The 13,189-nt window shown below is 43.2% G+C and overlaps 1 protein-coding gene across 1 annotated transcript in view; it reads right to left on the bottom strand.

Annotated features, from left to right (window-relative positions):
* Positions 1–830: 830 nt before the first annotated feature.
* The window catches only part of GATA6 (GATA binding protein 6), a 178,437-nt gene continuing 166,078 nt past the window's right edge, over positions 831–13,189 (bottom strand). The window contains exon 7 of the mRNA XM_074352573.1: positions 831–4,581. Coding sequence (XP_074208674.1) covers positions 4,528–4,581 — 54 coding nt within the window. The 3' untranslated portion in view covers positions 831–4,527. The remainder of the gene's footprint in view (positions 4,582–13,189) is intronic.

The following is a 13,189-nucleotide window of genomic DNA, read 5'->3' as shown; positions in this document are numbered from 1 at the left end:
TGAGGGTAATGACACTTAAATTTTACCCAACCACGTTGTTTCTAAGATGGAAGAAACAGTAGCCAAACTCTGAACGTAGCTATTTCTGTCGATGTGCATGACTCAGTGACTCCACGTACGCTGTCAAGCTTGTGATACTCTTACAGACAGAGACCCGGTCTGACACTTCACTGGGTCCCGCCCTGGCCAGTGCAATCTGCTAGGAGTGCAGCAGATGATGTATAAATAGTGAAATCACTGTCTTTTTCCATATTAGAAGGAAGTTGATTCATTATTCCGTACAGGTCTAAAATGTACAAGCTTTTTTCTCATTCCTAAGCGGCTTATTTACTTGAGAAATAGAAACTAGTAAGCTAATCACACTATTTTTTTTTTTTAAAGAATAACAAAGAGATTTGACCTAATGTGTACCATGTCACTGTAGCTGGGGTCAGGGGTGGGCAGGGTGGAACTAAAGATATATTCTTTTCTTGTCCAAACATTTTCCTGACAGCACCAGTCAACTGAACAAGGAAGGACACAGTAATAAGCCATATTTCAAGAGTTTCTTTTGTTTAGTTTGGCAATCAGAAGAAATAAAGCAGTCTGCATGTTTCCCAAATTGAGTGAGGACATACTGAATTTGGGGGAACTTGAATCGAGTAGAACTTGGCTTCTGCAGGTTAAATTGTTGAGTCGTGGGGGTGGTCTGTCTCGGGGGTGAGCTCTGCTCTCTGCTGTCCTCAACAGCTTGTGCTGAAGCCGAGCCTTGGGAGAGTCAGTCAACTTCTGAACGGAGCCATTGTGTGGACAGTATAATAGAAGAGAGTATGAGACACGTATTGTTCAGCTCTTTTGAATATATCACATTTATTGACACCTACAGTTAAGTTACACATTTTTATCAGTAAAGCACTTCACTGACTGTGGACATGACGCCGAGTTCTTTCATACTTTACCTAGCTATAACTACACCTGTACTGAGTGGTTCAAAAAAATCCACAGCCATGATTACTGAGCATATGATGAACTGTGGGTATATGGGAATATCAAATATTGGAATGTGTTAATTCTGTACAGCATTTATTTTAATTTTGTGTTCATTTTAATGACAGCTAAACAAATTAAATAAGTATTGTGTTCAGGTTCTGGGGTCAGACTTAATGGGTTTAAATTCTATATAAGTAGCATGGATTTGCAAATGCTTTTGAATTTCTTTGAGCCTCTGTTTCCCTATCAATAAGATAGTGATAATAGTCGCCTCTTCCTCCAGGGGTTAATGTGAGAATTAAATGGGATAATCTATATATAGAAAAGTGTCACAAAATATATAGTCTGTAAATATTAGCTCTTAGTATTAGTATCATCCTTACCATCTGGATGGCCACCCTTATAACAAAGTACTGCCGCAAGACTTCACATCGTCTCTATTTAAGACCATGTTGATGCCAAGAAGTACGTTCATCATTATAGGTAAATGAGGAAAAAGAGAGGTTAGAATTAACATGTAAATGATGTACCTGTGCAAATGAAGTTCATATGACATGGTGTTTTATTGTTCAAATGATAGTTTGATGGTGCCAAAGCGGTTCAAATAGAAAAAATGGATGGAGAAACGGCGTGGCCCCGCAGCGGCCCTCAGTGCAGGCATGGAATCGTGGCGAGCCTGCATTAGAGCAATCAGTACTGTATTCACATTCTCAACAGCCATTCAGTTGCAGCAGAACAGCATCATCTGTCACATTAAGTTAATATCAATTTGAATATAATGGGCTTATTTGCATCTAATTGAAAACTTTTAATTTCATAGTTATGTTAGAGATACAAGCATAAGGAGTTTATGCTTTATTTTTGTGGGGGGTGGTAATTATGTATGTATGTATGTATGTATGTATGTATGTATGTATTTAATGGAGGTACGGGGGATTGAACCCAGGACCTCAAGCATGCTAAGCTTGCACTCTACCACTGAGCTATACCCTTCCCAATGCTTTGTTTTATACTTAAACATATTTAACTAACATTTTAAACTTTTAAGCCAACACTAGAGCTGCACAAGTTTCTTTTTCTTTAAGGGATCTCTACATTATTCAATTTTCAGTGATGTTTGGCAGAGTGAGGCTATAAATAATGTTGCGGGCAGTGCCCAATTACATGATTCACATATATTTGCAGATGCTCACTGTGTGGGGGGCATTTGCTAGGCACAAACAGTGATAAAATGCAGACTGTGTTTAGTTAGGAAAGATAAGAGGGGTGCGTGTGTCTGCGTGCGAGTGCACACACGGGAGAGAGAAGAGGGAGAGAAGAGAACTCATTAACAACACAGGGTGGCACTAAGTATCAAGTGAGCAGTATAAAAAGTATCAAAAGAATTCAAGAGAGGACCCAGGTGCAGATGGCGGAGAGGGCCAGTTATGATTTTGTGGGGACACGAGATTTGAGCTAGTCTTTAAGTAAAGATGGGAGAAGGTGTTCCAATTTTAGGAAATGGATATCTGCAAGTCAGGACTAGTATAAGCAAAGAAGCTGTTGTGTTAGCTATATTCAGTTGTCTCCTGCCCAATTCAGAGTAAAATATTAAAATATTTTCCCAGTAAAAGCAATATTATACATATATATATACACAGTTTCAAGTGACCCAAGAGACGAGCCAGTGTCTGCCCACGGGTCTGCTCAGAAGTTCGCATTTTGCTCTTGTGACTGCTGTGAGGGAGAACCTGTGTGATCGGCTACTCTCGGGAACTTCCACGTTGTTGGGAGTCACGGGATTTTCTTTATTTTAGCGAACGTTGCCCCAACTGGCAACGCAGTGATTCGACCTTTTAAATAGGTTCTCAAATGCCAGTATTTTATAAGTTAGGCAGAGGGGTTTTGTTCCTGAAAAGGAATTAGGGATTCTTTGTCTCAGATTAATGTAAAAATGGGTAAATATTGATCTGTGTTTAATATTTCTCTCCATGTATTTTTCTTATACCTGCGGTGCCTACCGTTGCTTATCTGCTAGCAAATTCCAGCAGATAGCAAGTTAATAATCAATTAGCAAACAAATACTAGTGGAAACCCATAAAAAGCCAATTACATTTAACTGATATGTGTGTTTGCATGTTCACATTCGTAATTTCATAATATGGTCATATTTCTTGCACTCGTGTTTTTGATTTGTTTGGAATTAAGTGTATCCAAATTATGTGATGCTCTGCAATGAATGTGCTATTTTCTGCAAAGAGCACCATGATTTCCAGAAGCACCTTCACCTCAATTTTAAGAACCAGAGTCTAAGAGATAACCTACCTTAGCTTTAAATGGAAGAGTAAAACTTAGAGTCAGGGTGATTTTACCACACTGGTAATGTAAACCACACCCTCTGTCAGATCATGGAGAAGGAGCTGGCAGAGCAAATTTGTAGTAGCCGGTGGCTCCTTCCAACCAAGGAGAAAGTCAGCTGATGGAGACAGTTGTCTGGCTTAGAACAACAGAAAATTTTTCTAAGCACAAAGGCGACACACGTGCAAAACCTAAGTGAACATTGCACTTGTGGAGCTGTAGGAGATGCTGTTGGTGCCCACCACACCATCCTCGGAAGGTCCCAGCTGGTGTCCAGTTGCCCACAGAGGCCCGTTTATTGGCTTTCTTCTCTTCCTGGACTCCCTTCCACACTGCACTTTCAGGGATCACCTTCTGAATAAACACTGCATACAAATCCTCCTCTCAGGCTCTGTTTTGAGGAATTCAAGACCCCGGTTTACCTAACATATATCTCATTCATCTCTGGAGTCATCTGAGGGAAAATAATAATTATAAATATGCACCTGTTAAAATACTAATAAACATCCTTATTAAGTTCTTGCCATGTGCCAGGCATTGTCCTGAAAACTCTCCTTACAGTATCTTACTGAATCCTCACAGTAATCATACGAACTATATATCATTCATATTTTTTTAAATAGTGAAACTAAAGCTTCAGAGGGTTGGATCATTTACTCAAGGTTACTAGTAAAAGACAGATCTGGGATTCAAACCCAAAGCCTCTGTGCTTTTTTCTATAAGCTCATGCAAAATATAACTTAGTCATTCATATCTTTATTTCACTTGTGATTTTAACAAAACTACCAACCCACAAGAAACCACTTTGTAACAAATGAGGATGAAATAAGAGAAGGAAAGTACCCTGCGTGAAGGCTGCCAACCTCCAGGTAAGCTGGTCTCAGCGTACATTTTTTTCAGTCTCAGAGGAAAACCCCTACGTAAAATAATGCCATAAAAAGTGGGGTTTCTGTGATCTCTAATCTTGCTAAAATTCTCTAGAGACCCCTAAAGGTTTTTTCCTCCATTCCCTCATTTCACATATAACACAGGAACTCGTTTTTGTGCGAAGCGATACACAAGTGTGCAGGACACAGTGTGAGGGCCCACGCCACCTCTTCCGCTCCCTTCCGCCGAGGCTTCCCCCGTTGCCAGCGTAACGTGCAGCGTCCCAGCCCTTTTTCTTGTGCGAGAAACCTGGGTGTCTCCGTGGCCCGATCGGTATCACGGAGCCCTCGGGATTTACCAGGTTCCAGAGTTTGAAATTATCTTCTCTGTGTTTGGGGGAAATGGAGCCTGTGGCAAAAGAGAAAGTGAGTTACTAATTGGATTTATGGCCATTACTCCCAGAGCAGCCCTCTGCCCTCGGTAATCTGGAGAGCAGTTCAGATAGAATCTCTCTCTGCAAAAGATCCAGAAGAGTCTGTAAGGAGAAAGCTGGCACGTCTCCTGCTCACCCAATAAAAAGTCAGATTGTTATTAAACTGTCCCTGAAGCTACTGTGATTTACATTCATCTTAATGGTTCTCTTTGTAGAGCAGTCCCTTTAATGGGGGTGCCTTCCAGTTCCTATTGGTTGCATTTAAAATAAATATTACACCATCTCCAGCTGTCCAGCTCTCCTTTCAAGCTTTGACCTGCCACAGAAAGTACAGTGACTTGATATTTCCCCCTGAGAAACTCCCACATGTCCAGGGATGCCCATCACAACATTAATAGTGTAGCAGAGAGGTGAAGATGGCCCAGGTTCCCATCATTAGGGACGTGTAGATGTACACCGTGAAATATAATGTAGTGCTCAGGAGCAATGAGCCAGACAGATATAAAGCACCATACGGAGAACTTAAAATCATTGAGTAAAAAGAAAGAAATAGTGAAATGCCATGTTTACAATTTAACATACACCCCCATGTAAAATAATGCCAGATGTATTTTCAAGGATATAGACGTAGACACACACACCCACGGACATGTACCAAGCAGAGCAGTGCGGTGCCTCTCGGGGAAAAAGACGCGGGGATGGGAGATGAAGGAGAAAATTTAAAACTGCAACACACACAGCTTTTCCAAGGAATGATCAATTAGGACGATACCAAAACTTAAAGCTCTGCTCCTGAGACGTAGTAAACCAACAAGTAACACATGGAGGAAAGCACAAAGCCTTCTGTGTTTTCCTTTTCTTGAAGTTAAATTTCATCCCCCAAAAGCATTCAGGCACCGCCTTCTAAGTATATGACATGATCCAAGTTCGGCTCTGTGACCGTGGGCAAGTCACTGCACCTCTCTGAGCCTCAGTTTCTCTAACAAAATGAAAGGAAAGGGAAAATGAGCAATAGGGTACAATGTCGTAAGTTTTGTTCCGAAGATGCGGTTTGTAAGATTGGCACAAGGTAACATCTGAGACCCGGCATGCGGTGGGCCCTGGTGAGCACCACCCTTTCATCCGTGGGGACTGCGAGCATAGTCCGGCCCGGGCAGGCAATCGTAAAGCACTCTTGGACATCTGTTCCTCACTTACCTCCAGAGCTACAAGAGGCAAACACTCGGGTCAGCTGTGTGATGTTCAGCTGTTATCTGTCCCTGTATGAGAGGGAGATCTGGCTACAACGTGTCACCCCACTGTCACCAGAATTAATTTGGCACAACTCGCACAAGTGCCCCTTCCTCCGCCCCCGCTGCAAAGCTGCGGGCTTGGTCAGAGATGAACCCGCCCAATCTGCGGCAGGGCCGCTCTTCAGACTGTCAGTGCACCCTCCTAAGATGTGAGGTCCAAGGTCAGTGTCTAAATAGATGGGGACACCGTCACCCAATGCTGACCCCAGGCCTGAGCTCTCTACCTGCCTCGATCCGGAAGAAGCCCGTAAAGTCCTGCTCCAGGTTCTGGAGAGGAAATCAACCCAAATCGCTCGTTCTCAGGCAGAACACACAGGCCTGAGGGCTGGGGACAATATTCCCTCCCATGGGCTGAGCAAGCAGGGTTTCCACCGCAAACAGATAGCGACAACCAGGAAAGCCAGCCAGGCGGGAACCGGGCTGAGCAGACAGGTGGCCCGGCTCCCGGTCTCTGGGCAGATGATGCCCAGCTGGGTCTGGGCCTGGGCTCGCCGTCTAAAGGAGAGCAGGGGGTGCTCGGAAGCTCTGCAGGGAGGGAGCACCTTCAGGAAGGATGGGAATCAGGGGCAGGAGGTGTGATGGGGAGGTTCCGCCCGAGAGCTCTCCGATGGCCGTTGGCTGCGTCCCGACAGAGGTGTCGTGGGCAACAGCACATGATGCCTGGAAGCTGTCCCCAGCCTTCAGGGTGACTTGTGCTGATGGGTTTTAGGACTTCTCTTAAGTTCCACTTTAAGCCAAATAAAATTGCTATGGAAAGACAGAGAAGACTGGAGAGCGAGAACTCAACACTTGGCTCTCTTTTCTTTCCTCCTTTAAAAGCAATCCCAGAGCTGGATTGGCCACGAAGGAGCAGCCTGTACCGGCGTGTGGGCTGCATTAGTCACTATCAGCGTGTCCCTGCAGCCGCCCCCAGTCAGAGAGCCGTCCATTGGCAGTTGGACCAGTTCACCCTGTGGGTCAAGAAAAAATCCTTGGTTCTTCATTTTACACGGGTAAGGGTATCCAGAAACTAGAGAGAAAAGCTGCCAGTGACCTTGTGAAGTAAACCGCAGGAAGATCAACTGGCAAAGAGTGACGTGTGTCCCTGGCCTTGTCACCCACGGCTATCCCCTTGCACCTACTTCCTGGTCTCCCTGGAGCCTGCAAACTTCAAAGTCATCTTTCCCCTTCACAAAAACAAGGTCAGGTCCCCTGGCCTAGATCAGGTCATTCCGGGGTGTCAGTCTCTATTTGGGCATGGAAACTGAAGCAGTTTGGAAGCATTTTTTCCTTTGAGCTCATCATGTCCTCACAACAGCCATCCTGATTTTTTTCATTCTTTTGAAAATGTTAACAGATGACACGAGGCCTCATTTTTTCATACTCTACCCTGGGGAGCTGAATAGAAGGCATGGAAAGGAAGAATTCAGCATTTGTCGAGTGCCTACTATGTAGCAGGTCGGGGAGGAAAGGCATCTTTTTGAAACAGAGGTAAAGAAGCAGGACCAGGGGACTGAGGGAGGCCCCTCGTAAGCTGAATTGGGGGCCAGCTTTACCTGCTCATCTGCCCGCTCCCTACCAGGCCACCAGAGGAATTCAGACTCAGGGGAGAGAGAGCGACAAGGCCAAAGAGTCAGCCTTGGTGAAGGTACATATTACTTCAGGGATGCTGTGTAGCTCCACCATGCTAGGCTGCAGAGAGGAAAGAAGAAGAAGAAGGAAGCCAGTGAAGAATCCATTAGCAAAGGTCTGTGAATCCAGCCCGCAGTGGCGTGAGGTCGTGTAAATAAAAACCTCATCAGGCAACACAGAGGAGCCGCTGGGAGGGCCAGGCGAGCCTCAGGCATCCCAGGACCTTGTGCCCCAGCAGAGACAGAGGAAGAGTTCATCCAGAGACCTGCAGAGCAGAAGCTTGTGTACCATTAATTAATTCACTAAACATTTTGTGAGCATTTACTATGTCCTGATCACAGTGCAATAGTACAAAAGATACCTAAGAAATAGCCCCTGTCCAGCCTGCACTCATACTCTCATGGGGAAGACAATATTTAAAAACCAACAGACTAACTAAAATGCAGGCTAACTGCAGTGACTGAGGTGTACGTATTCAGAGTATGTTCAGAGGCAGCAAAGCTAGGGAATCTTTCAAGTGGAGATCAAATCTTCCGGAGGTTCTCTAAATCTAGCTCCAATTTCCTTAGGTTTTAGAAATCTTATAGCCTGCCTCTGGCATTATATTGTCTGTCAGCTTAAATTTTTCTTTTGTTAAGTGTTTGGAGATTTTTCTGTACTTTCATAGATGTCTGCAATATGAAATAAAAGGATTCTACAAGATCTTCAGAAAGAAGCATGCTAAAAGTCAACTGATGTTGGAAAAGAAAGGTTGAGGGCCTCACTTAATTACACATTAAAACCTTCTATGAAGTTTATTAAAATAGGTGGTAATAACTGAGCTAATGACAGTCAATTCAGGGGAATAGATAGCTTATTGGGAAAAATTCTCAAAGATATTTAGTAGCTTAGCATATGGAAAAATTTGCAGCTCAAATCAGTGATGAGAGGCTGGGTCACTCAAAAAATGGTGTTGAGTGTCATTTACAAAGATATTCATTTTTCAAACAGATTACCATTTGCAAAAATATGATACATCTCTCCTACCCTATATCAAAGTAATTCCAGATGGACTAATAATTTAAATGTCTGCAAAAGAAATCCTCAAATTTCTGGAATAAAATTTACACAACCTGAATAGAGAAGGATCTCCTAAGAAGAATCACAAGGAAGGAAAATGTAAAGGATAATGCTGATAGATTTTACTCCATCTAAAGACAAGATGTTCAGTATCATTGTCTTCCATTGACAAGAAGCCAAGGGCAGGATGGTGTCAGTGAGACACTGGGCAAACACTCTGACACTGGGAGTGTGCATGTGTGTGCACATGTTTGCAAGCAAGCCTGTGTTTTCATTTTCCAACAATGATTATGTATCATTGTGTAATAAAAAATAGAAACATGTTGCTTTTTACAACAAATGTCTAGGAACTCAGTTTTCAAAGTATTTCCCCCTTAACTAACCTCAAAAAGACAAGCAAAAACTAAAATTGATACGTCTCCCAGTCAATAATGCTCTTTCACATACATTGTAATGCTATTTTCCAAATTAAGTCAATGAAGTAAATGACCATGTTTCTCTCTGCATTTGGTTAATGAGGATGTTGGGACTCAGAGTGGAGCAGTGACTTGTGTAACATCACACAGCAAACAAGAAGCAGAACTATGAATCTTCCCCAGATAGTCAGGTTCTACATGCTATGTATCTATATCATATTTTCTTTATCCATTCATCTGTTTATAGACATTTAGCCAGTTTCTGTATCTTGCCTATTGTGAATAATGTTGCAAGGAACATGGGAGTGCAAATATCTCTTCAAGATCCAGATTTCAGTTCCTTTGGAAATATACCCAGGAGAGGGATTGCTAGATCCAGTGGCAAATCGATCATTAATTTTTTGAGAAGCCTCCAGGTTGTTTTCCATAGTGGCTACACCATTTTTCATCTCCCCCCCGCCCCGCAACAGTGTAAAAAGGTTCCCTTTATCCACAGCCTTGCCAACACTTGTCCTTTGTTTTCCTTCAATTTTTAAATTAATTTTTTTGTAGCGGGAGGTAATTAGGTTTATTTATTTATTTATTTGTAAGGAGGTACCGGGGATTGAACCCAGGACCTCCAGCATGTGCTCTAGCGCTTGAGCTATATGCTCCTCCCACCTGTCCTTTTTTTAACGATAGCAATAGCTCATTATGGTTTTGATTTGTGGAGTAAGAGGACGTTCCGAGGTGACGCATAAGCTCGTGGCATCAATTGTGGTGACGGTTTCCTAGGCGTATACTTATCTCCATGCACATCAAGTTGTGTGGATTAAATATCTATAGCTTTTTGTATGTCAGTTAGACCTCAGTAAAGTGGGTTTATATACTTTAGGAATAGGTAATTTCAATTCATGCATGGGAAACTGCAGATTTCCTAAAGAAGCTACAAAGTCTGGAGCCACAACTCTTCGTGCTAAAATATATGTTTACTTTGTACTACTAATCAGAACACGTAATCTCTCAGCCTACTACATCTGCTGTCATATTTTCTCCAAGAACCAGCAGCTGGGAATTAGTTTTACATCTATGGGTTGGTTTTTCCAAATCAAAGGAACACAAGGTCTCATGAACTACACGAGAACCACAATCTTGTCCATTTAGAATTAGTGTTCCATCCTGAGTCTCCAGCAGGGTAGGCACTCACAAAATATAAGTGAGTGGGTGAAGAAAGGAAGATCTAGTTCAGAAAGAGGCAGGCCTCCTGCTCTTAGGAAACAGAAAAATGCTTGCAATTTTATTTGGCACAATTTGCAGAAAGGGACCCTCTTTATATTATAGTGACTGAAAATGGAAAATTGCCTAACTGTTAAGTCACAGTGGATTGTTAAATATATTATAGTCTAGACATGCTCTAGAGACAATTAAAATAACATTACAGAAATCAGCTGAGCAATATATCACTTGGATGTTTTCAGGTTCAAGTAACATAAAACACTGACTGAAACTGACTTTAAAATAAGGACTTTTATATTCACACATTATCAGGAAGTCCAGAGGTAGGGAGGGTTTCAGGGTCAGTTGATCCCAAGCCTGGATAATGTCTTCAAGGACCAGGCTCTTTCCATCACTCTGCTCTGCCATCTTCAGTGGCTCAGATTTGCCTCGGGGGGTTTCCCTTCACTTTCTCGGGATGGCTGCAAAGCTCCGGCACCACATCCAATGACAGCAATGTCCAGAGGCCTAAAGGACTGTCTCTTCTGGTCTCTCCTCTAGGACCAGGGCAACTTTTCTCAGGAGCCCCTGGGAGATCCCCCATTATATCCCACAAGAGAGCCATCCTCCTGCCTCTAAACTAATCATGGGGAAGAATAATAAGATGAAGATTACTGGTGTAGAGCAATGAAGATAAATCCCCGTGATATGGGATATAGTCATTCTCATCTGATGCTAGGGAGTGAGCCTCTGAGCAGAAGTGATGAATGGGTGTCTGCTGTATCAATCAGGGCAGGCCGGGGTATACTGCAGTGACTAACAACCTCAAAGCCCAGTGGTTTAAGATAGTAAAAGTCTATTTCTTTCTTGTGCCGCATGTAGATCACACCAACAAGGGCTTTTCCATCTTAGTCTCTTGGATATCCAGGCTGGTGAGAGTGCTCTGTCTCAAACTTTGCTGGTCCCTCTCAATGCCTCCCCCACTGCATAGCCAGCTTGTTGTTTGAGTGTATCCTCCCAGCTTCAGCTCTGAAGGATGCTGGTTGTTCAGGCAGGGTAATCCCAGGTCTCCTGTTTTAGTAATTAGCTCAGGAGTGAGCCAATCAGAGCAGAGCTCAGGACTCTTGTTCGAAAGCTAAGAGAAGTGATGCTCTTTCTCCCTGTGAAGACGGATATGACAGCCTGTAGCCCTGGTCCTGCAGGCGCAGGGAAGCAGCCTGAGAATGGAGCCCATCAACACACAAGCGACGACCAGAGAATAAAGGAAGAGCTGAGCAGGGAGCTGAGCAAGCCAGGCGTGACGCCTGCCCTGCCTGCCACTCAACTTCTCATTCATAAAAGCCCCAAAGTCCCCTTTATTGTTTAAGCAAGTTGGAATTGGCTTTTCTGTTACTTGCTACAGAAGGCCGTCTAACTGACTAACCTATAATAGATATGAGCCATTAAATAGATGCCTATGAATAAATACATGTGTACACGCATGCATGTGCATCTTTGGGTAGCAGACATGCACCCGCATGCATAATTTAAAGGTCTAGACAGAAAAATATAAAAAATTAACAGTGACTTAGATTGTAGGATTGCGGGCAACTTTAATTTGCCCTTTGTGCTTTTCCAGATTCCCTATCATAGACATGCATTAGTTTTGCTAGCAGAAAGAAATCGTTAGGTATAATGTAGTATTTATGGGTGGAGTGACATGATCCTGGGATTGATGCTAAACCACCTCGGTAAATAAAAGGTTGGAGGGAGAGAGAAGAAACTAAATTGGCAAGATATTGATATTGATACAGAAGCTAGATGGCAGGGACATGAGGGTTCATTATATGATTCTACTTTTTTGTAATTTTGAAAATTCACATAATAAAATGATGAGAGAAGAAGGGAGGAGGGAGGGAAGGAGGGAGAGGGTGGGCCAGCTCGCTGTGTGCCATACTTGTCCCCAGTGGGCCTGACTGTGCACATCCGTTGCCTGAAGCAGGCGCTAGGATCCCCTCAATGGTCTTGGACGTATGAACACCCCAGTGCTCGGAATGTCAATCAGTATTTTGTGTCACTTGTACTTTCATCATCAATTTCCTTAGGAAGTAGAAGTCCAGCAGTGAATTTTTCACTAAACATGCACTTACGCACTCTTTTAAAAAATAATTTTTAATTTCCTTGCTGCTGAAAGTGTTTATTATAAAATTTTAGACAGGTGTTAACCAATAAAAATAAAGCAATATGTGTGACGTGCACTATCCGGTAAGTAACACTGGCACTCTAACAAGGGCATTTGCCCTGTGCCTCGCACAACAACTGCCCAGCATCTATTTCCCACACGTATTTCCCACACACCTGACCTAACGTTTGCTTCGTTTCCCACAGAGGAAGCAGACAGGCTGGTGGTCTCTTGGCCTCATGCATCTCGCGTGCTACAGCCTGGGCCCTGGCAGAGGTGGCGGCACACCAAGGGGCCAGCACCGCCGGTGGCAGCAAATAACACCCGAGACCACAAGGCACTGGCTGTTCTGAGCCTCTCATGCCCACCACACTGAATTTTATCACGGAGCAGCCTGCATGCTGTCCTCGAAAGGGAGGTATTCGTTGTGTTGCATCTAGAAAGAACAAGGGGAAAAAAAAATAAGCCTGGAGAACAGAGCTGGATTCTTTCTAGTCTTCTTCCAAAATTCCTAACATGTTTAAGAGAATTCCAATCACTGCTAGACAGACTTGGAAGAAGGTCTTCTCCCAATGAAAAGTTTTACCAAATACTCAGCTTTATTTAATGCAATTAATAATAAGAATACTTCATTTAAAACTTAAACCAAGGAAATTACTGAACTAGACAGAAAGACAACATAATAGATGTAAACTAGGACCATCCCCAGCAATCGTGGGCATGGGTCATCTTGCCCAGAAACCTTCTCATGTCCTTATGGTTTAGCCTCTTCCAGAATGGTGTGTAAATGCAGCCTTCTAATAGGCAACCTTTTGAGCCTGGCTTTTCTATCTTAGCATAATGCATTTGA

This window comes from Camelus bactrianus, chromosome 24 (genome assembly GCF_048773025.1).
Source record: "Camelus bactrianus isolate YW-2024 breed Bactrian camel chromosome 24, ASM4877302v1, whole genome shotgun sequence".
Lineage (NCBI taxonomy): Eukaryota > Metazoa > Chordata > Mammalia > Artiodactyla > Camelidae > Camelus > Camelus bactrianus.
This window is presented reverse-complemented; position numbering and strand designations above follow the sequence as displayed.